This window comes from Mixophyes fleayi, chromosome 2 (genome assembly GCF_038048845.1).
Source record: "Mixophyes fleayi isolate aMixFle1 chromosome 2, aMixFle1.hap1, whole genome shotgun sequence".
Taxonomy (NCBI): Eukaryota; Metazoa; Chordata; class Amphibia; order Anura; family Limnodynastidae; genus Mixophyes; species Mixophyes fleayi.
Window position 1 is genome coordinate 206,825,737 of NC_134403.1, and position 24,139 is coordinate 206,849,875.

A 24,139-nucleotide genomic window follows, 5' to 3' on the forward strand; every position below is an offset into this window, starting at 1 on the left:
GAGGGAGGTTGTTGAGATCCTGTGCTCTGTCCTGCTGATTAGTTTAGTCAAGTGGTGCTTTGTCCAGTGCTCTGTCCTGCTGAGTCCAGTAGTACTTTGTCCAGTGTCTGTCCTGCTGAGTCCAGTGGTGCTTTTGTCCTGTATTTTTTGCTGCTAAGTCCATAGTAATTTTATAATTATAAAAAAATCTTAAAGAAATTTTAAAAAAATATTTTTTTTTTTTTTAAAAAAGTATAAAAAAATATTCTAGAGCAATATATTCTTGCAGTCCCAAAAAATAGGAACTGCAATCTTTATTACTACGTTCACTGTTTCTGCAGTCCCAAAAAATAGGAACTGCAATCTATATTACTACGTTTACTGTTTCTGCAGTCCCAAAAAATAGGAACTGCAATCTATATTACTACGTTCACTGTTTCTGCAGTCCCAAAAAATAGGAACTGAAATCTATATTACTACGTTCACTGTTTCTGCAGTCCCAAAAAATAGGAACTGCAATCTATATTACTACGTTCACTGTTTCTGCAGTCCCAAAAAAATAGGAACTGCAATCTATATTACTACGTTCACTGTTTCTGCAGTCCCAAAAACTTGGAACTGCAATCTATATTACTACGTTCACTGTTTCTGCAGTCCCAAAAAATAGGAACTGCAATCTATATTACTACGTTCACTGTTTCTGCAGTCCCAAAAAATAGGAACTGCAATCTATATTACTACGTTCACTGTTTCTGCAGTCCCAAAGTGTGTGTGGTTTAGGGGTACGCTCTCTTGTGCTGCATATAATGGAGTACAAAAATTTGGAAGATAAAGTAGGAAAAGATCAAGACCCACTTCCTCCTAATGCTGAAGCTGCTGCCACTAGTCATGAGATAAACAATGAAATGCCATCAACGTCGTCTGCCAAGGGCGATGCCCAATCTCCTAGTAGAGGGCATGTAAAATCCAAAAAGCCAAAGTTCACTACAATTAGTAAAAAAAGAAAATTCAAATAATCTGAGGAGAAACGTAAACTTGCCAATATGCCATTTACGACAAAGAGTGGCAAGGAACGGCTTAGGCCCTGGCCCGTGTTCATGACTAGTGGTTCAGCTTCACCTAAGGATCTAAGCCCTCCTCCCCCCCCCCTCTAAAAAATTTAAGAGACTTAAGCTGTCATCAACACAGCAAACAACTCTGCCTTCTAAAGAGATGGCATCACAAATCCCCAAGGCGAGACCAAGGGTGTTGGTGGTTGCGAAGCCTGACCTTCCCATCACTGTACGGGAAGAGGTGGCTCCTTCCACCATTTGCAGCACGCCCTCTGCATATGCTGGAAGGATCACCCACCTACGACATAGGAAAAGGAGTGGGGATGCGCCTGAGTCAAGCGCACTGGAGACTGATTTCCGTGTTGTGCAAGGTTCTCCAGCTGTTTGAACTTGCCACACGAGAAGTCAGTTCCGACACTGCCAGCTTGAGTCAGGTGATTCCCCTGATCAGGCTGTTGCAGAAGCAGCTGGAGAAAGTGAGGGACGAGCTGGTAAAGCATTGCGATTCAACAAAGCATGTAGCTCTTGTGGATGAAGCCCTTCGTACGCTTTGCCAGGATCCGAGGGTGGTCACTCTTTTAAAGTCAGAGGAATACATTCTGGCCACCGTGCTGGATCCTCGGTTTAAAGCGTATGTTGTGTCTCTGTTTCCGGCGGACACAAGTCCACAGCGGTGCAAAGACCTGCTGGTCAGGAGATTGTCCTCTGATGAGGACCGTGACATGCCAACAGCTCCTCCTTCATTTTATTCAACACCTGTGGCTGCGAGGAAAAAGCTCAGTTTTCCTAAAAGACCAGCTGGCGGGGATGCTGAGAACATCTGGTCCAGGCTGAAGGACCTGCCAACCATTGCAGACATGTCTACTGTCGCTGCATTGGATGCTGTCACAATTGAAAAAATGGTGGAGGATTACTTTGCTGACACCATCCAAGTAGACATGTCAGACAGTCCTTATTTTTACTGGCAGGAAAAAAAGGCAGTTTGGAAGCCCCTGTACAAACTGGATAAATTTTACCTTAGTTGTCCCCCCTCCAGTGTGTACTCAGAAAGAGTTTTTAGTGCAGCGGGGAACCTGGTCAGTGAGCGGCGAAGTAGGTTGCTTCTGCAAAACGTTGAAAAAATGATGTTCATTAAAATGAATTATCAATTCCTCAATCAAGAACAGCACTGCCCTCCAGAGACTACAGAGGGACCTGTGGTTGTGGAGTCCAGCGGGAATGAATTGATAATGTGTGAGGATGAGGAAGTACACACTGAAGGGGGCCAGGAATCAGAGGATGAGGATGAGGACGACATCTTGCCTCAGTAGAGCCAGTTTAGTTTGTACAGGGAGAGATGAATTGCTTTTTTGGTGTGGGGGCCCAAACAAACCAATCATTTCAGCCACAGTTTTGTAGGCCCTGTCGCTGAAATGATTGATTTGTTAAAGTGCGCATGTCCTATTTCAACAACATCAGGGTGGGTGGTAGGGCCCAAGGACAATTCCATCTTGCAACTCTTTTTTTGGCATTATGTGCTCTTTGGGGCCTAGTTTTTCAAACTGCCATCCTGTCTGCCATTGCAGTGCCACTCCTATATAGTCATCCTATGGCAAAGCGGATAACTGCGGCCGTAACAGCTATGTTGGTTTTAGACGTGCATCCGGTGTCCGCCATCTGTGCAGTGGAATTTAAACGGTTGATGGAGGTATTGTGTCCCCGGTACCAAATCCCATCGAGATTCAACTTCAATAGGCAGTCCAGAAATATTAGTATCAGATATTAAACTACGTTCACTGTTCCTGCAGTGCAGAAATATTAGTATCAGATATTAAACTACGTTCACTGTTCCTGCAGTGCAGAAATATTAGTATCAGATATTAAACTACGTTCACTGTTCCTGCAGTGCAGAAATATTAGTATCAGATATTAATCTACGTTCACTGTTCCTGCAGTGCAGAAATATTAGTATCAGATATTAAACTACGTTCACTGTTCCTGCTACATCAAAAAAGCATGAACCTGCCCTGCCATCAACTAAAACAAGAGGTAGTGACGCACTTGAACTTCACCCTCTATATGCTGCAGAGGATGGAGGAGCAGCAAAAGGCCATTCAAGCCTACACAGCCACCAACGATGGGCCACGTGTTTGTGCCGCTTAGCTTAGACATCCATAAAAACAATATTGTGAGGTGTGAGGTGTTCAGAATAGACTGGAAATTAGTGGAAATGATTGTTATTGAGGTTAATAGTGTAGGAGTGAAAAAAAAAAAAAAAAATATGGATTTTAGCACTTTTTATGCTTTTTTAAAAAAAAATCAGAACCCAAAACCCAAAATCAGAACCAAAACCTTTCGTGGGGTGTTTTGGCAAAACAAATCAGAACCCAAAACCTCAAGCTAATCAGAACCCAAAACCCCAAAAGTGTCCGGTGCACACCCTTACTATAGAGGTGTCTGTCATGGCGCCATGGCTATCTATAACATGTTTGGCATGAGCTAGATGCCTGCAGTAATTATGCTATAGGAACCTAATTAGTTCTGTCACTTTATTTCTAGTTTAAAAATACAGTATAAGAAATTAAATATTCCACATGAAAGACTTCAATAGTCCAATTTTTGGGACACTACACAATTGTATTATCATTATGGCATGTACTTTTGCTAACTGCAGTGTAGGGAAGAAAAAATAAATGTTTGCGTGTCTTTCATACTCACGCAGCTGTCTCCTTGCTCTTTACTAGTCCCACCAGTCTGCTTTCATTGCTATGAGATGTAATTAAAATTCCTTGCACCGCATGAAACCTTAGATTAAGGAATACAATTATTATTTTATTATTTCACTTTCACTGACGACATTTTTACAAAGAGTTAATAGACCAGCAATATAGAAGCCATATGAAATACATGTTCTACATGTCTTTGACGCTCCTCCATTCAGAAGCTGGCTTTTATTAAAAGCACTTGGTGGGATCACTCCTACTCTGGAAAGACCCGAGCAGCATCGAAGGGAAGATCCTAGTTAAAATACAGCAAAATGGTGAATTTCCTAGGGGAGGGATCCCACCAATCTACACTTATAGGGAAAGGGGAAGATTTGGTTAAATTCGATATTAAAGTGGAAACCGGTATTTCTTACTTTTCAATATTTTTACTTGTAAACAGATTACATTTTCTTAGTAACTGACTAATAGATCAACAATAGTTATAATAAAATGATAGTAGTAACAGAGCAAATGGTAGCATTAGACTGTAACTGTAATTATACATTACAAAATACTTATCATAGATATTTAATTACATTTATATAAATATTTCTTATGAATGGAAAGACATCTAATGAGAAACCAGCTAGAGCTTATTGTAAACAAACATTGTAAAGGATACTACAGTGCAATTCTCTTCTTTGTCCAGTGTCTCTTGGATTGCTATCGATTGGTCCATAATTTCATCTGAAAGATCAAAGTAAAATATTAATTAAAGCACCAGTTACTATTACTATGCAAACACAAAACTGTACTTAGCATTTGTGGTCTATCCCGTAAGTCGATGGGTGCATCCAGATTACACTTAATCGGGAAGAGGATTACTAATCTCTATACATAGGGTCAAAATCAACAAGGAACATAAATGCTTTGTGCAAAATTGCTCTGCGCATGCCCATAACTGGAGCATACACCAGTGAACACAGCAATGTCCAATTCATCTTCAAGTTCAAGGACCCTTACTGCAGCCTACGATTTGAGGGGTGGAACGGGAAAGGGAATGGGCGTATGCATGTAGTCAGTGTAGAGTAAGGACATACCAAGCTCGAGCACACTCCGATTCAAGTATTGGACATCTCTTAGGTACGTGTTTTTCAGTTGTAACACTTGCACCAGCTACAGGTCTGGGGTAAGTGCCTATTACTGGTGATGACGGCTATGTATGCATGCTAGAACATATGTTTGCAATCAGAAGCAACTGTATTTTATGTACAGTAGACATTCAGAACATGCTAATGTATTCTGTGGGGGGAAAAGAACAAAAAAACAAACACATTAATGAAATATTTTTTTATTTTATTTTGTGTGTGCCTTTGGGACTTGATATTCCACATATGTATATGTATATGTATCAAGGCCATCCGACTTGAAATCTCCTCCTCCACTCTCTCTTCCACCCCTCCCACTCTTCTGTCCTCCCCCCCCAACCACCTTCCCCTCCACTCCTTCCGTCCCACCACCGGCGAGGAAGTCCTCTCTCTCATTTTATCCTCCCCCCCCACTACATGCCCCCTGGATCCCATCCCCTCCCACCTTCTTCGCTCCCTTTCCCCCACCACCTGCTCCCACCTCGCTCACCTCTTTAATCTCTCCCTCTCCACTGGCATCTTCCCCTCCTCCTTCAAACATGCTCTCGTATCCCCCATTCTTAAGAAACCTAATCTCGACCCCACTTCTCTCTCGAACTATCGCCCCATATCTCTTCTCCCTTTTGCCTCCAAAATTCTCGAGAGGCTCGTCTGCAGCCGTCTCACCTCCTACCTTTCTGAATACTCCCTCCTTGATCCTCTCCAGTCTGGTTTCCGCCCCCTCCACTCCACTGAAACTGCCCTGGCTAAAGTCACCAATGACCTCCTCTCTGCAAAAGCCAGGGGCCACTTCTCCCTTCTCATCCTCCTTGACCTCTCTGCAGCCTTTGACACCGTTGACCACCCCCTCCTCTTTCACACCCTCCAGTCTTTCGGCCTCTCTGGCCCAGTCCTGTCCTGGTTCACCTCTTACCTTACTCACCGTTCCTTCTCTGTCACCACCTCTGGGTCTCTCTCCCCCCCATCCACCCTTCCAGTCGGGGTCCTTCAGGGCTCTGTTCTGGGACCCTTACTCTTCTCTCTATACACCTCCTCCCTGGGTGAACTCATCAGCTCCTTCGGCTTCAGCTACCATCTTTACGCTGACGACACTCAACTATACCTCTCCTCTCCTGATCTCTCTCCCTCCCTCCTCTCTAGGGTGTCCGCCTGCCTCTCTGCCATCTCCTCCTGGATGTCCTCTCGATTCCTCAAACTTAACCTTGCCAAAACTGAGCTCATAGTTTTTCCTCCCTCTCATACCCCATCCCCTTCTGACCTCTCCATCACTGTCGACAACACCTCTATCTCCCCTGTCCCCTAACTTCGCTGCCTTGGTGTCATCCTCGACTCCTCTCTCTGCTTTGGCCCCCACATCCTCTCTCTTGCTAAATCCTGCCGCTTCCAGCAGCGCAACATCGCTCGCATCCGGCCCTTCCTCTCCCAAGATGCCACCAAATGCCTTATCCACTCTCTGATCATCTCCCGCCTGGACTACTGCAACCTCCTCCTCACTGGCCTCCCCCACTCTCATCTCGATCCCCTTCGATCCGTCCTTAACGCTGCAGCTAGGCTTATTTTCCTCTCTCGCCGCTCCTCTTTTGTCTCCCCCCTCTACCTAGCCCTTCACTGGCTCCCATTCCCTTTCAGAATCCTCTTTAAGCTCCTCACACTCACCTACAAGGCCCTCGCCAACTCCACTGCGCCCTACATCTCCACCCTCCTCTCTATTCATGCTCCATCCCGCCCTCTCCGTTCTGCCTCTGACCGTCGCCTCTCTTCCCTCCTTATAACCTCCTCCCACGCGCGTATCCAAAACTTCGCCCGCGCTGCCCCCCTCCACTGGAACAAGCTCCCTCCCTCCATCAGAACTTCCCCTAATCTGTCCAGCTTCAAACGGGCCCTAAAAACCCACCTTTTTCTTAAAGCCTTTCTGTCTCCCACTTAACTTCCTACCTTATCTTCTGCCTCAGTCCCCCTACTCTCCCTCTCTCCCCTGCGTCTCTCTGTCTGTCCACCCCTCCCCTTAGATTGTACGCTCCTCTGAGCAGGGCCATCTCTTCTCCTGTTTCCACCACTTCTAACTCTGCTCTCCAGCTACTTAGCCCTCCTCCCCGAGGGTCCTCCACCCCACGTCCACTCTCGCTCCCTCCTCCCCCCTGGGGGTCTCCCTGTCTTCCGCACCCTCCTTCTTGGGCCCCGTCGTTTGCAGATCTTCCCTCCCCATTCCCCGCCCTCTCTAGCTGTGCATTGAGCGTACTGAGTTGCTGTGTTTACTGTACTGTGCTGTCTCCCATTGTATTGTGATTTTGTTTGTCTCTGTACGGCGCTGCGGATGCCTTGTGGCGCCTTATAAATAAATATTAATAATAATAATAATAATGTATTTGCTGTATCCTGAAGTGTATTGTCTGTTAAAGCAGAGTGGACCTAGAAACGTATTCATCAACAGACATGTCTTCAGATCCGCTCCTTTTTGAATATGAATGTGCATATCCGTGATGCACACGTTCTTTCAAAAAATGCACATAACGTTATTCGTTTTGCGTTCCTTGATGAATGAGGTCCATAGTTCATTGTGAATGCTGGATGGACCCATGCAGCTGACTGTATTCCTTGCAGCTTGTCCATTCAGTATTCACTATGAATGCAACCTGATCCTTTCTATAAGGATCAATGATGCCTATTTAAAATTATATCATACTTGAATGTCCGGGAGACTCACGAATTTCAGGGAGTCTATCTAGAAGAACAGGCATCCTCCGAGATCTCAGGTGGAGTCAAGCCTTAATGACTTGAGTTGTGACAGGGAATAAGCTGCAGTAGGGCCTGATTATGGATTCAGGGTTTATGGGTTCATGGCCTTCCACGCCAGGCTAATACACAGTAGGTAAAAACGAACTTGTCCTTAATTTAAAACTCTGCTTCCTTCACTCCCCTCCAATGTTTATGTTCTTGTGTGTTGAAAGGGTCACAGCACTCCTTGTCATTCATTTTGTTTTCATTAAAATCACAATTATATAGCAGAGTGGAGGCATAAACTAATGCTAATGAGAGTTAAGATGTGAAAAGGGAGGGGCTGTCATGTCTGCGCCTGTTACCATCTTGTCTCTCCTGCTCGCTTATCCTCAAGTGCCCGCCCAAGGATGACTCATTGTCTTTATATAATGGGAATACGTTGAAATTAAAAACTTGTTACATTTTTCCTTCATGTTTTAATTTTTCCTTTGGAGAACAACTATTCTATAATATTTTAAAATGAATTTAAGTTTACACCTCGTCCTATAACAATTTTGCACCACCAAAAAGCCTTGTGCCCTAGGCTGCAGCCTAGTCAGCCTATTTGATATTTAGGCCCTTTTGCTGACATTTACATTTTTGTTACTGACTGGTAGCAAATTCATTATTTTACGGTCAATAACCTTACTGATGTTTGGAAACCCTGCTGTACCTAATAACCCTTGTACTCCGTGTAGGTCTGTTTGAGTCGTTTTTCCTACTATCTCCAAAAACTTGTGAATGTGTTGACTTTGTTGTTTTATAGACTAGTTATATACTTCATTATGGCAATAAACCAAATTCGATTGACTACTTCTTATGAATGAGTTAGTGAATGGGGGTTAGCTTTCAGTTGCGTGCGATTGGTAGTTTGTCGTGCAACATATATGTATTATGAGCTTATCTTTGGACTTCTTGATTCGTTCTACACATAAAAACAGATTAGTGAGAGTTAAATTTAGTGATAGTTCTGTGATATTATAGGTAAGTGACTTCACTGCATTCCAGAATAAGCTATTAAAGTTAACAGTCGCTGGAAGATGCGTTTGCAGTCTATTAACATGGCTATCCTCAAGTAAGCATTGTGTGGGTGGAAGTAAAAGTATTGGCACATAGGTTGAGGGATGGTCGGATATTGAATAGGCCTATTTTTCTCAAATGCTCATTGATGTCAGCAGCCGAGGCGGCAGCGGGCACCGCCGCGGCTCTCGGGCTTTTGTGAGTGGCGTCTCAGCCGTCTCAATGACGACCTGGTCGTCACTTCCCGTATCCTTGTCCCGGTTACCTAGGCAACAACCGGGATGCTTCGGCCTCCCTGCCACCGCGCCCAGGCAGCTGTCAAACAGGGCTGTTTAGGTTCAGCCAATTAGGGCTTATTAAACGCAGCTGGGCACTCTGCTCTTTCATTGGCAGCAGTGCCAGTAATTCAATTATGCAAAAACCTGGGAGCACTTGCAGGGCTTTGCCCTGATTGGTCCTTAGCACTATTTAAGGCAGTAAGAACTGAGCCTCACTGCCGGTTATAGTGTTCTGTTTCAGTATTGCTGCCTGCTTCTGTGCTGTGTTGGTGTTTAACCTTTGATTGTTTTCCCGTGGATGACCTCTGCGTGTTCCCGGACTCTGAATATTTGCCTGTGACCCTGACCTTCTGCCTGTATCCAGACGCTGAACCTTTGCTTGTGACCCTGACCTTCTGCCTGTACCCAGACTCTGAACCTTTGCCTGTGACCCTGATCCAGCTAGTACCCGTCATCTCCACCTGTGCTCTGTCCACTCCGCAGAACACTGACCGGTCCCTACTCCGTGTATTACCTCCTGTACCTGTGCGCTGCCGTGTGATCATAAACTTGTACTACACTGAGTGTAAGTCCTGGGGGCATCCGAGTACCTGTGAGCATATCCATTCTCTACAGGAAAGGCGGCTGCTATAGGTGAAGATCTCTTCTCCTATAGTTCTACAAGTTTATGTCGCACTGGTCGCCATAACAATTGAGAGCTTTGGTATAAGCATGCAAGGAAGAGCTACTGGTTTTGATTAATCTATAGGGACTGGTCTACTACAGTGTTGAAGTCTCTCCCTGTCAAAAATAGTCCCTGCACTTTAAAGTAGTGTAGGGACTACTATGTGTTGAAGAATTTGTTTTGTCTGTTTTGGGTGTGTATATACTGGCTAGGATGAACTCTATATGGCCTACTTTACCTCTTATTATTATGTATAGACAGGTCTGTGTCTTTGGAATAAAGTTCACAGGGTAAGGAACTGGAAATAGTTCTAGCATGCTTCCAGTTTTGTGGTTAGGGCTGCTAGAACCGAGATGTCCGTTTTGATGGATAACCTCACTTTTTCTATTCGGGACTCAAAAAAATTGTTTAAAGTCTGTAATGAGATTCTTTGTGACCAGTACAGACAAGACTGGAGTTGGTAGATCATCTTGTTCCAGAAAGGTTTATGGAGATGATCATGGGCCCTGTTGCAATGAAGCTTAGTCCTGCCGGGTGAAGTGATGGGTGATCTCCGAAGAGGAGCCCTTTTTGGATTTAGATGTTGAGTGCTGAATGAGTGAGTTCTATGGAAAAACTGTAAGGTATTTAAGGACACAAGTTGAGAAACAATTGTTCGTTGTACAGGAGATCAGCTACAAAATTACCCAATGAGACTGGGAGGGCTTTTTCAGATGGCCTTGATTTTTAGGACTTGTTTTAAGCCAAAAAGGATTTTTCCTTTTGTAGAGTCTGATTAAGGGTTCAGGCTGCCCTAGGCTAATATATGTGAAGAGGGAGGGGGTTGACACGACTGCATCTGTCGCCATCCTTGTCTCTCCTACTTGCTTATCCACAAGTGCCCGCCCAAGGATGAATCATTGTTTTTAACCTTTACCGTGGGAATATGCCAAGATTAAAACCTTGCTACATTTTTCTTTCATATTTTATTTTTACTTATCTCTTATGTTTTTATTATTATTATTATTATTATTATTATTGTTTTAAAAAATAAATTTCAGTTTATACCTCTCCCTGTCAAAATTGGCACCATCAAAAATTTGTGCCCCCCAAAAGCCTTGCGCCCTAAGCTGCAGCCTAGTCAGCCTATTGGATAATAAGGCCCTGGACTACAGTGATGCAATCCCATCACTTCTACTTGACCTCCCAGAGGGAAAAAAAAGAAAAGTTGGTAAGTAAGAATTATATTTTCGCACTACATGTGTATAAATGCAGCACAGCTTGGACAAACCATGGCCATAAAAAGACCTTAGAGTTGGCATGTCATTGTATTTCTGTTTTCAATAAAAAAATAAAGTAATAGCCAAACTTTCCAAAATATGCTTGTGTTTTTAGCTGTCCCCTGCCTTTGCTTTGCTGGCAGTAGAATTTTATGCAAAAAGCGGAGTGGGAATATTCTCAAGGCATTATCATGGTTTTAAGACATCCAGGGCCTAATTCATGTTCGGACTTAAGTCTGTTTCCCATATTTGGGGGCTGCAAAATCATCATATTTGGGGGTATATTGGTCTCCACAATTGGATTGGCCTTGTCTTGTAGTTATTTTGCACTTTTTAATTTATCAGTGGTCACTAAAATTATTTCTCTATGGAATATCAATAATTATGTTGCCCTTTGTATTGGGTACTTGCATTTAAATGATTTTGCTATTCTACAGTCGTCACACGTAGGCGCGCACTTAGTGTGGTTTCCAGTGTAGGTTCCCAGATTTCCCAACAAAATCGGGAATAGTGGGGTCTAGTACCCATGTCTGAGAACAGTATGCTTCATTTGATGCTGAGGTTTATTGGGGTTAAATAAGTCTATTAAATGTGCATGATATTTATTTATTGCTGGGGCTGGTTGCAGGGAGGGAGGACTAATTATTAAACATGGTTGCTATTATTATTATTATCGTAGATTTGTAAGGTACCACAGTACTCCACAGCACTGCACAGTAGGGAAAACAGTACATAAAACAGGGACATACAAGGTAAACAAAATAAAATGCAGACGTGAAAACAAAGTGGAAGAGGGTGCAGCTGAAACAAGAGTAGCAAATGTGGTTCAGAGTGGAGATTGGGACAGTTGTGAGGATGCATTAGTGTGAATAGTATTATCAGGGATAAGGTCACCTCTAAAAAAGAGATGGGTTTTCAAAGAGCATCTAAAGCAGGCCTGTCCTACCTGCGGCCCTCCAGATGTTGTGAAACTACAAGTCCCAGCATGCCCTTCCATCTATTAACAGGTTGCCTACTAGCAAAGCATGCTGGGGCTTGTAGTTTCACAACACCTGGAGGACCGCAGGTTGGACAGGCCTGGCCTAAAGATTTGAAGGCTGTGGGAAAATCTTATTGAGTATGCTAGGGAATTTCATAAGTGGAGAGCAGCACGGCAGAAGTCTTGTAGGCGAGAGTGAGAGGTGGTTACCAGAGTCCAGACAAGGTGCAGATTAAAGGCGGGACGGAGAGTATTTTGATATAAGATTTGAGATGTATGCAGGGGTAGTGTTGTTGAGGGCTTTGTAGATAAGGGTGAGTAATTTGAATTGAATTCTGGAAGAGACGGGAAGCCAGTGTAGGGATTTGCAAAGTTGTGAGACAGGATCAGTCTTGCAGCATTTAGGATGGATTGAAGTGTGGATATATGGGTGTCAGGGATGTCAGACAGCAGGGGGTTGCAATAGCCAAGACGGGAGATGATGAGAGAATGGATAAGAGTTTTGGTGGCATATTGAAGAAGAAAAGGGCGTATTCTGGCAATGTTTTTATGGTGGAGTTGACAGGACAAGGAGAGAGTCTGGATGTAAGGAATAAAGCAGAGGGAGGAGTCAAGTGTGACACCAAGGTAGCGGGCTTGGGAGACTGAAGAAATTGTGGTGTTATTGACAGTGAGGGAGATTTGAGGGCAGGTGGTAACTTTGGCAGAAGGGAAGATAATAAATAAGCTCTGTTTAGGACATGTTGAGTTTTAGGTAGCATTGGGACACCCATGTGAAGATAGAAGAAAGGCTGTTGATTACACAAAATAATACAGAAGGAGAGAGGTCAGGGGAAGAGATATAAATTTGGGCTTCATCAGTGTAGAGGTGGTATTGGAGGTCGAATGAGTGAATTAATGCCCCAAGTGAAGAGGTGTGCAATGAAAAAAATAAAGGGCCAAGAACAGAGCCTTGTGGGACCCCAACAGATAGTGGGAGTGGAGGGCAGGATGTGCCAGAGGTAGAAACACTAAAGGAGCGGTTCGATAGGTAGAAGTGAACCAGGAAAGAACTGTGTCACGAAGGCCAATGGAGTGAAGGATGTGTAGAAGAAGAGGGTGATCAACAGTGTCAAAAGCAGCAGAGAGGTCCAGGAGAATAAGTATGGAGAAACGACCCTCAGACTTTGCAATAAGTAGATAATTAATTACATTTGTGAGAGCAGTTTCAGTGGAATGTTAGGGGAGAAAGCCTGATTGCAGAGAGTCTAGACTGGAATGAGAGGAGAGAAAGTGAGACAGGTGTTTGTAGTACACTAATCGCTCAAGTAGTTTGGAGGCAAAAGGGAGGAGAGAAATAAGGCGGTAGTTGGAGAGAGAGGCTGTATAGAGAGATGGTTTATTTAGAATTGGTGAGATGAGTGCATGTTTAAAGGAGGACGGAAATGAACGGAAATGTGCCAGTCAAGAGAGACAGATTTAAGAGGTGAGATAGAGGTGGGCATGCAGTGGAGTAGATGGAGCGGAGAAGACGGGAAGGAAATGGGTCGAGGGGACAGGTTGTAGGGTGAGATGATGAGATGAGTGCAGAGACTTTGTCTCCAGTTACTGGAGAGAATGAATTAAGAGTGGATTGGGGAGTGTAGGCAAAGGTGGATAGAGTGGGTGGAGTGAGTGAAATTTGGCATGAGGAAATATTTTGTGAAATGATGTCGATTTTGTCTTTGAAATAGTTGGCAAAATCATGGGCTGTGAGGGAGGAAAGGGGAGGAGGTGCAGGTGGGCAGAGAGCTGAGTTGAAGGTGGCAATGAGGCGACTTGGGTCAGAAGACTGGGTGGATATTAGACATTTAAAATATGTTTGGCAATTGAAAGGGCAGTGCTATAAGATGAAAGGATTAATTTATAGTTGAGGAAATAGGATAGAATGAGATTTCCTCCAGTGGCGCTCTGCAGTGCGGGAGTACTTATGTCAATAGAGCCTAAGGCCTAGATTTACTAAGCTGCGGGTTTGAAAAAGTGGGGATGTTGCCTATAGCAACCAATCAGATTCTAGCTGTCATTCTGTAGAAAGTACTAACTAAATGAAAACTAGAATCTGATTGGTTGCTATAGGCAACATCCCCACTTTTTCAAACCCGCAGCTTAGTAAATCTAGCCCTAAGAGTTCACTCATTTATCCTACATCAATTTTATTGCCTCATTATTATTTCTTTATTTCCAAATTGACATAACGGATCATTTGTTATACTGGCTGGGAGTGTATTATCAATCTTTGTTACCTTCAATTGTATACATTAAATTGTTTACTTTTTTTATTATGTTTTTTACTGCTATTTTTATTTTATTTTTTATTGAAGTTGCCTATGTATATTCTATTGCAGTTTTGGTCCTCTGGCCTTGCAAGTTACTATTTTTACTATTTGTATAGTTTTTGCCTTGTTTGGTGTAATAAATGTAATCTTTGTATCTATTCCATTTGTTAGGTGTTCAAATTACTCTACCTTGTTCAATTGGATGTATGATCAGACATGTGTGTGTTTGTATATGTGTATTATTGTGTGTATATATGTGTATATATATATATATATATATATATATATATATATATATATATATATATACACATGCATGTGTGTGTGTGTTTATATATACATGTGTGCATGATTGTGTATTTATGCAATCCAGTAGCTCATTATTTGCATATACACCATTTGGCAATCAAGTTAAAACACTCTTAATCAATGGTATTAGTTTAAAAAATGCTTTTGTTTCCATATCACAGAAAGAGGCTAGTTTTCAGGGACCAGCAACATGCTGTTCACATGATGCAACTGTACCCCTCCCTCAAGCACATGCTGGGCAAAGTGTTTTACTGTATTTAAAATGTTGTATATATGAATGTGCTGCACGTTTAATATGTATAATGTAGAAGTTAAATCTGTATGTAAAAGACAGAACATGTGTAAAACAGGTGAAAACACTCATCTTTTGGCCCAGTGGAATTAAAAAGGGATAGACTTTCGGCAGTGTAAGACAGACACACTCCAAGCATGAGGACTGGTGGGTGCTGCCACTAGTAGCCTCCCAACTGCTCTGATAAACCAGTGTCTGCTGCACTAATCTGGTGTTCACATTGGTGGGAGAGTAATGAAGTAATCAATGGATAAAACAAAATGCTAAAAAAATAAATCATGTGAATAGTGTTTACAGAGTGTGTTAGGCCCCTCACCCACTGACATCAAAACATACATTTTTTCACACTAGTAAAAGTAAGTATGGGAGTGGAACCCATTTTTTCCAATGATCCCATACCCGATAGCATTTGCACTTGTGGTCAAAAGCATTTGTGTTTCAATGCAGTTTTTTTGGACGCTATAAGCCCAATTTACTTGTGAACACATTGAGGTGTGTCCGGTGACCAAGCTAGTGCTCATTACAACTGCATGTCAAACGCAATCGCTTGTGCTTACCACAATGCCACTGGGTAACTAGACTTAATATCTGCTTCATTAAAACATAAAAAAAAGTATTTTATGTCTGTTAATGTAGTCCAGTTAATACAGTGAAATATGAAATATATAAAAGCAAAGGGCCAAGTTGTAATATTTAGACACAATTGAGAAACATACTGAAACTGTATGTAACTAAAAGAAGTACTAATTGTATTCCTCAGTTTAGTCTCACTTTCTGCTGCTACCTTTTACCTCAAAACCCTACAACTCAAAATTACCTTTAGATATCTAAACCACCTGTTGTTTATAAAGTTGGGCTATTGACCTGGGCACAACACGATAAAGTGTAAAGCACGGATTACATTTGTGTTACTGGATTTAATTTGTACATTACTACTGACGTGCAAAATGTTGCAAGTTTAGATTCATCATGTGATTAATAAAAAAATATTTCTGTCACACATATCTACAACAAACAGATAACATGATTATTAGTCATTTACCGATCACGTTTGCTAGGATGGCAGATGGAAGCCAAGAGGAGATGTTTTCCTCTCCAGACAGAGGAGGCTGGGAGAATACAAGAATAGTGGATTTGTGGACAGTTACTCCCTGCCTGGCCTACAAGCTGGATGGCTACGTCAGCATTTCCTTTCCCCTCCTGTCACAGGAGTCTCAGTGTTAAATGGTGCGTTCTCCCCTTCGCCGCTAGAGGGGGATAGAGGGCTTCATTTACTGGAATAGTAAGAAATATTTCCGTTAAAGAAAGAAGTGAGGGATTTATTGTCATGTTACTCAGTAATTTGTATCTAAAGTTTAGGAATCATGAAGTTAAGTTAGCACTGAAAGACCAATTTTCTGAGCTGGTTTAAACTTTGCTCTTGAACGCCTGTAGTCGATGCGACATAACTAAACCCCTCACACACACGCACACTCTAGTTGTATACGAGTAATACATGTTGATGACGATGAATAAAGAATTCTACTGATAGAGCCAAAAATAATTGTTGAACTACCACAATGCAGCTCAGTTTACTCTCAAATCAGAGCATCTATCCAACTGTAAGCAACAGATAAACAGGCGTTGAGATGGGTGGGGACGAATACAAAGTACTGGGGTCTGGATCTCTCTAGGGGGCCCAGGCCTCACCTGGAGCCAAGTTGTTTTTTTTTATAATTCCTTTTTTTTCTTTTAGCAGGTGGCACATGTGAACCTGCGCAAGGGTGGGGGTTAAGGGGGTGGGAGGGAACTGACAGCTGCTTCCAGTCCCCCCATAGTGTGTGACACCACTGTCCGACAGCAGAGGCGCTCTAACTCTTGCAAGATGACTAAGAGCTTCCCTGCTCACTTTGCAGGACATTTCCACTCTGATGGATGTCACCAGCACTAGCACAAGCACAGCTAGGAAAGTACAGTGGGCTGGGGTGGTGTCATGTGATGGGGGTGGGGGGGTGTGATAAATGTAATATTTTATTATAATGTATGTATTATATACTGCATGATCTGTGTTATGTAGTGTTCACTTATTGCTCTGTTTTCCATATTTACATTTTCCAACAGATTCCGACATTCCAGGATCTATACAAGAATCCAGTACCAGGCTGTGAAAGCTGCAATAACAGGTAGGTGAGAGCAACATCGTTTTAATACATAATGTCATGTCTAAAGAGGCGCAGCCATGCCCCATATTAACAACACCCCCAACACTATGTTGCCACGCCTCCTTCGACGCCATCGCTGGGCGGTGGCCCACATTATTTGTAATGCATCTCAGAATTTAATCGCCCGTCTCCCAGAGAAAAGAATCCTCAGAGCTGCATTGTTATAACAGGGATCACCCGTAGTAAGTGTCCAATCTCACTAGGCCAGCTTTATTTACTGGTAAATTTTCCAGGGTAGACGTCTCCTGGTATGTGCTGACACCATTCACTGGGACACTCAAAAGGTGCATGCCAAAAGTGTAAATCACTTATTTTTAAACTACATGTAAGAGACATCAATTTATGCATGGTAAAGTGGCAAATGGGAGTTTTATGCTGGCTTTGGATGCACTTTACAATCTGAATGGGAGCTGTCACAATGATGGCTCTCAGCATGTAGTATACTGTACTTTACTGAAAGCAATATAAATCCCACTATAATGGAAATACTTTGCTAAAGAAGGTAAAAATGTATTTAATCATTGGGAGTCTCTGCCAGGCTAGGATGGTGGCACTATAGCTGGGATCTTCCTGCCATAATGCCAAAACAACCCTAGACTGCTTATCACAGGGCTGGATTCCCTATGGAGATCGGTCCCAAAAAAAGATAAAAAAAAATGTGCCCAATAGCCACCCTCCCAGGTTTAACCGGCCCCATGCTGATAGCACTTGGGCTCCTACCACACCCCTGGGGCAGTGGCTGTGCAGTAATATTAATTGTTTTAATGCATAAATCCATTTTGTCCCTTGTGCACCACAGGTCCCAGTATGCCCAGGCTGCCATTAAGTGTTTGGGCAGCATGCTGGTGCTTGTAGTACTACAAGTGCCAGCATGCTCATGGCTGCCAAGGCATGCTGGCACTTGTAAAAACACAAGTACCAGCATGCCCTATCATCCAGGGCCCTCTGAGACCTACAGTGCACAGGGAAAAATGAAAATAAAACACACACATAGAAGTTTAAAACTAATTGTATTTGAAATAAAAACACCCCAATGCATCCCTCATTCACCCTCTTTATTGCATCACATTAGATAAGGTGCTGCTGGTTTTCTTCCTTTAAAAGATTGGAACACACATTGGACTATGAAGGATGAGTGAAATTGTAGATACAATGTGAGGCAACCACTTTTCTATTTTAGCCTTCTCTTTTATGGTCTTGTTATGTTGCATTGGTGGACATTTCATCTTACTAGCAACTGTGTTTTATGGACTTTAACAGTCGTATTATGAGCTAAACAGACAATAGTGTCAAGTTCTGGTCTACAAGTGCTATTGTCACTCACCGGACCGTGAGTGCCTTTGCGCTGTTGCTTGGTTCTCTAGCCTTCTTGCCGGCGTCTGTCCTGAGCTGCGGCCATCCGCCATCTTGATGGACTGCGCACGCGCAGCATCCAAGAACTCTTATGACCTTTGCTTTTAATCTAATTGGTGGATCAGGCACCTCTCCCTATTTAAGGCACCTGTGCTCATTACATCGTTGCCTGATCTTGAGTCTCATTCCCTGTGAGTCTCTGAAGGTGTCTCCTGTGTCCTGCTCGTGTCTTCAGCTTCCTGCTGATTATCTGCTCTACTCATCGGTGGATCCCATACCCACTACTGACTTCTGAATCCTGCTCGTGTCCTCAGCTGTCTGCTGGATTACCTGCTCCGCTCATCAGCGGTTCTCATACCCACTACTGACTCTTGTATCCTGCTCATGTCCTCAGCGGTCTGTTGGATTTCCTGCTCTGCTCACCTGCGGTTCCCATACCCGCTTCAGCCGTTCAGTGCTCCTGCTGTGCCTGCATATCCTCGTGGACAAGCTTCTCTACTCATCAGCGGTATGCTTACTTGTTATTGACTATCAACTGTTACCTTGCATATCCGCTTAGGACAAGCTTCTCTACTCAGCAGCGGTATCCATACCCGCTATAGACTATTAGCTGATACACTGCATATCCGCTTTGTACAAGCCTCTCTACTCAGCAGCGGTATACATACCGCCATAGACTATAAGCTATAATGCTGCATATCTGTTTGGAACAGTTCCTCTGTGTTTCCATTGTCTTCATACAGTTATTGACTCTTTTCATTCCTCCACTTATCCGCACCTGGACAAGTCCTCACCTACTCGCAGTGGTACAACTTGCTATCCGCAGACCACTGACGCCTCCTCTATCTACCTGCACCTGGACAAGTCTTCTCTACACAGCGGTGGTACAACTTGCTGAACGCAGACCACTGACTTCCCCGCTACCTACCTGCACCTGGACAAGTCTTCCCATCACAGCAGTGGTACAACTTGCTGAACGCAGACCACTGACTTCCCCGCTACCTACCTGCACCTGGACTAGTCTTCCCATCACAGCAGTGGTACAACTTGCTATCCGCAGACCACTGACTCTCCCATTACCTTCCTTCACCTGCTCACGTCCACCCTGCTCTCCATGGTTGAAACCTGCCTTCCACTATAGCTGCAAGTCGCTGACTCATCTACCAGTATAGCTGCAAGTCACTGACTATCATCAATTCCATTGGCATCCTCTCTCCATCTGCTGTTATATACGTTCCACTATTCACCCTGCTGCCAGAGGACCGCTGTGCAAACTCCGCCCCTCTGGTAAGCATAGTCAACTGGTGAATCCTGGGCAGAACTCCTAGTGCCCGTGACAGCTATGTTTAATATACTTGTAGATATAGAGATTTTTTTTAACTTTGCTGTGGCTCATATCCCGATAGAATTTTAAGGGAAGTAATTTTACTATTCTCTTGACCCTTAAATCTTTCTGTCTAGTTAAGTATATTTATCTGTAGCGCAGTAGTTAAACTTTTTATTTCAGAGATATACTAGAAATAGGATTTGTTTATCTGTGTATAAAGTTACACCTTAAGGATTTCTATCCCTAGAGTAAGGTATTCACCGTTCCCTTTTGGCTTACCCATTATTTCCCCTCCATATTTCCCTTTTCTTCAGCAAATAGGTACTGGTTGAGGACATGATTTTTCTTATTGTGATTCTGTATTTCCTATAGGCCTGCTACAGGCCTGGCTAAATTGTTGTATGTGGACGGCAGTCTCTGGCTTAATAGCCAAAGTTGGACCCGTATAAATACACTGATAAGAAGTAAGGGTTCTTTTGTAAACGGAAGCTGCCCTGTCTGGTGGCAGTGTGCAGACTAGCTGTGCATTTGTGAGAGAACAGAGGTGTCCTGTGGTGAAAATCATTTGTGTTTCGTAAATGAGGCCTTCAAACTTGAAATATTTCTGCATTATTTGGTTTCGCAAAAGGTTTGTATATTACATTTATGCACATTTTAAATTGAAAGTATCCGTGTTCCAATCATCTGGTCAGTCAAATAGGGAAATGTACCCTATGTTTGCCCAAGTGCAATAAGATAATATACACTAAAGTAGCTGATAAATGAATTGTGCAGTCTTCATGGTAATGTTGCAGTGGCTAGTGCCAACAGGGAAGTGATGAGCTACCTGATATACTTCAAATATCAATTAGTTCGTTTGACTATTCAATGTGACTTCGGTGTGACTGGAGCTTCCACAAGCTTTTAAAAGTTATGTGTAAGACTGGAACAGCCACAACACAGTTCTACGGGCCGACAGGGCATAAAGCAGAGTAAAGGGCCAACGGCTTATAAAGCAGGAAGGAGCTAGGAACCACAGGTGAAGTCTCAGAGAGGAGAGGGGGAAAAAAGTAAGAACCAAAAGCCTGGATCTGTAAGCTACTTGGCAACAGACTTGTGAGGGCAAAATAGATAGATGTGGCTGTGAGAGTGCCAAGCATCACAGGTGTGCTATGCTGCTCACATCTAGGACCTCACAATATGCCGATTAAAGTCATTGAGCGACTCCAGTTACGCAGTATGGGACCACAAATCATGCAAGTTTGATCAGTGACTACTCAATTGGTTATATCTATACATGTATATGTGTCGTCATATTTATTATTTCTGTCAGAATAGTGTTCCTGTGACTGATTATAGTAGGCCTTTTAGGTTTCTTTAATTTTGCATAAACAGCATTAAGGAGCAAGTCACTTTTACTATTTGATATATATAAAAAAAAAACATTGAAAGGCCATATTGTATTTAATAACATTGTTACAAAACGATAGGAAACATGAAAAGTGTTTATAGGAAAAGGTATGGCTACTATACAACATCATTTTAATGTATTGAATGGAGAAAACAGGAAAGAACCACATGTACCTAGATGAGTGATTGCCAACCTGTTTGTTGTACTGAAACATGTGTCAATCCGCATGTTAAAATATTATACATAAGGAATGAAATAGAGAATGCTTGAAATCCAAAGTTAATTACAGCTAATTAGTTTATTTTACAACTAAAATACAGTTCATCTATGTCTGTTTCTTGATTTTAAGATTTTTCTTCCAACAGCTATAAATTCTTATAATATTTCTAGCTTTGTATTGTGGAATGAGGGCTGACACTCGTTGGGAATCCCTACCCTACATATTTGTTGATGCACACTTTGACTTGCACAACTGTTACTGGCTATTATCATGTTTACTCTGTGTATTATACCACCCAGACATGCCGCAATATAGCAGCCAGTATAAAGCAATTGGTGTGATATTGCAGCCCATGGCCTGAATATTAGCTATGAAATCGGTTGCATCATTATTGGGGCATGCTGGTAAAATATATAGCATGAAACAGAAGGGGATGTGTGCACTGAGGCAACTGGGATATACGAGCAGCTAGGTGAAAGGAGTAAACCGGACTCCTATTAAATAGATAGAGATGGGGGGGTTTTCCCCTGCGCTCAAGTATACCAATGGGTATCAGCAGAGTGTGGGGAATAAGTGTGGCTGCGTAGGGGGAATGTTATGGAATGAGAGCCAGATGAGGAGATGGGAAAGGGCAGAATAGGGCAAGGGTAGCAAGGTGAAATGGCAACATATGTCAAAACATGTTAAAATATGTATGATTTTATATGTGTACAACTGTTTACAATCATTCTCATGGTGTACCTCCATCCACGCAACTGTCAATCACTGATACTAATATGTATATTTACATTGCATTTATACTCAGCGCTATATACATCCTCTGACTCCCCTAATTTTAATCATTTGTTTACTCCACAAACCCACCCCTGTAAATAGCCTACGGTAGTACTATAGCAACCAATCACCTCCCCTGCTGCCAAATCAGACCCATCAGACTGGACCATCGACTCCATAGCCGCCTCCCCAATTCCCCGCATAGCAACCAATCGCCTGTCATCCATTATTCCGTTTCCCCGCCCGCTGGCTAACTCATCCAATCATCTCCCTACATCATGCACCAATCAAACATCACCCCATTGTACATAAATCAACGATTCTACAATCCACCCACTCCTTGAAAAAGTCTGTATGTTTGGACGGAACGCGTCGGTGAAGACATAACTACCTGTTCATTTACTGTTACCCTTGCCGAATTTCTTACACCTATATGTAAGTGCATGTATTTCGCACCCTAATAAAATTTGTCAGCACTTCACTATGTAAGATTCCTTTTTCTCGAGCGACTCCTGCCGCGCATGCGCGGTTCACACGGATCGGGATTCAGCAGCTGCACCACGAGCATCCAGCGTTATTACGCACGCCGCCATCAGTAGTCAGCGCCACCCGCCTTACCTGCACATCCTACGGCACCGGACAGACGCATCCACAACACAGCCGCGGACCGCAGCTAGACCACACACAAGATCTGGAACAACCAGGATTGTCAACCACTATAACGGTAGTTTGAAGCGCACCCACTACCGTTTCAAGGTAATTGCATAGGATTGCCACTGCATAAGATTGTCACCTGCATAGCATCACTGCCTGTATACTGTTGTCACCTCTGTGTGAATCCTCTACATATCGCAATCCTGAAGACACTCTAGGTCGCCAAGTCCAAGTCACCCAGGACTGTTGTCGAATCTGTAGAGACTACCATTATTTATCATTCAGCATCATTTATGTATTTTGTATCCATCTCATTTTTGTCATTTTCCTTTGGTACATATTTTAACATGTTTTGACATATGTTGCCATTTCACCTTGCTACCCTTGCCCTATTCTGCCCTTTCCCATCTCCTCATCTGGCTCTCATTCCATAACATCCACCCTCCGCAGCCACACTTATTCACCACACTCTGCTGATACCCATTGGTATACTTGAGCGCAAGGGAAAAACCCCCCATCTCTATGCTGGTAAAATATGTCTGTAGATGTTTGCTATTGGCCTGTGTGTACAGTCACATTCCAAGCACACTAACAGACCCAGCACAAGCTTGTGGGTGCCTTTGATTAATAAATATATTTATAGTCAGACCTTAAGTGTTTTATATTGAATAGGTAGATTGTAAATTAAAAAAACTTTTTTTTTAATTTTTTTTGCTATCTATATATATGTATTCCATTAAATGACTACAATTCACCCCCAGTTTACATGTTAGGGTATAGAAATCATAATGGAAAAGGTATAGTACAATCTTAAAATGGAAGAAGCAACAAACGTTAAAATAGCATTCACACCATTTGTAGTTTTAATTAAAAAAAATAATATTTTAAAATTCCTAGAAGAGATACATGACTGTAATGTTGCTTTTTTTTTATCATCCAGTTATTAGTTACTGAAATGAGATTGGCTCTGCTTCTGTACAACTGGGTGCACAGGAGAGTGTTGCAACTAAGTCCTAAATGGGAGTACAGCTGAATCACAAACAAAAATAATAATAATAATAATAATAAAAAACTATTTTTCTTTGTTCTAGGATGGATTATTATAATGATACATAAGTAAAGTGAGTACTGCAGTGTTATAACTTACTGAAAGTTATAATAGAGTAAAGACGAGAATGCACTATAAACTCTGGGAATAAATGGTTCTGCTCTGCAATCTTATCTAGGGATGGGACATATGCAGACCATTGCCCTCCCTGGTTTGGTTCATAAAACAGAAACCCTACCTGCAATTTCCAGGTTTCTCTAGCGTATCCAAAACATGTGCTGTATTAGTAGTAGCCAGGGCCGTCTTTCCCATTGGGCACAATGGGCAGGTGCCCGGGGGCCCTGCAGTCCAGGGGGGCCCGTCGGAGGCAGCAAAAAAAAAAAAAATCTGAAAAAAAAAGAAGACAATACTTACCTTGCGGTCAGCTGGCGATCTGGCTCCCTCCATGGTCTCCTCC

General features: G+C 42.7%; 1 protein-coding gene and 1 long non-coding RNA gene across 3 annotated transcripts in view; one reads left to right on the top strand and one right to left on the bottom strand.

Annotated features, from left to right (window-relative positions):
* INPP5B (inositol polyphosphate-5-phosphatase B) overlaps positions 1-15,895 on the bottom strand; it is a 134,236-nt gene extending 118,341 nt beyond the window's left edge. For both annotated transcript variants that reach the window (XM_075195402.1, XM_075195401.1), the window contains exons 1-3: positions 15,758-15,895; positions 4,397-4,462; positions 3,729-3,807 (exon numbers count right to left, since the gene is read on the bottom strand). In XM_075195402.1, coding sequence (XP_075051503.1) covers positions 3,729-3,807; positions 4,397-4,454 — 137 coding nt within the window. In that variant the 5' untranslated portion in view covers positions 4,455-4,462; positions 15,758-15,895. The remainder of the gene's footprint in view (positions 1-3,728; positions 3,808-4,396; positions 4,463-15,757) is intronic.
* A 918-nt stretch (positions 15,896-16,813) lies between these two features.
* The window catches only part of LOC142138610 (uncharacterized), a 63,656-nt gene continuing 56,330 nt past the window's right edge, over positions 16,814-24,139 (top strand). Inside the window, exon 1 of the long non-coding RNA XR_012688062.1 lies at positions 16,814-16,877. This is a non-coding gene — a long non-coding RNA (uncharacterized LOC142138610). The remainder of the gene's footprint in view (positions 16,878-24,139) is intronic.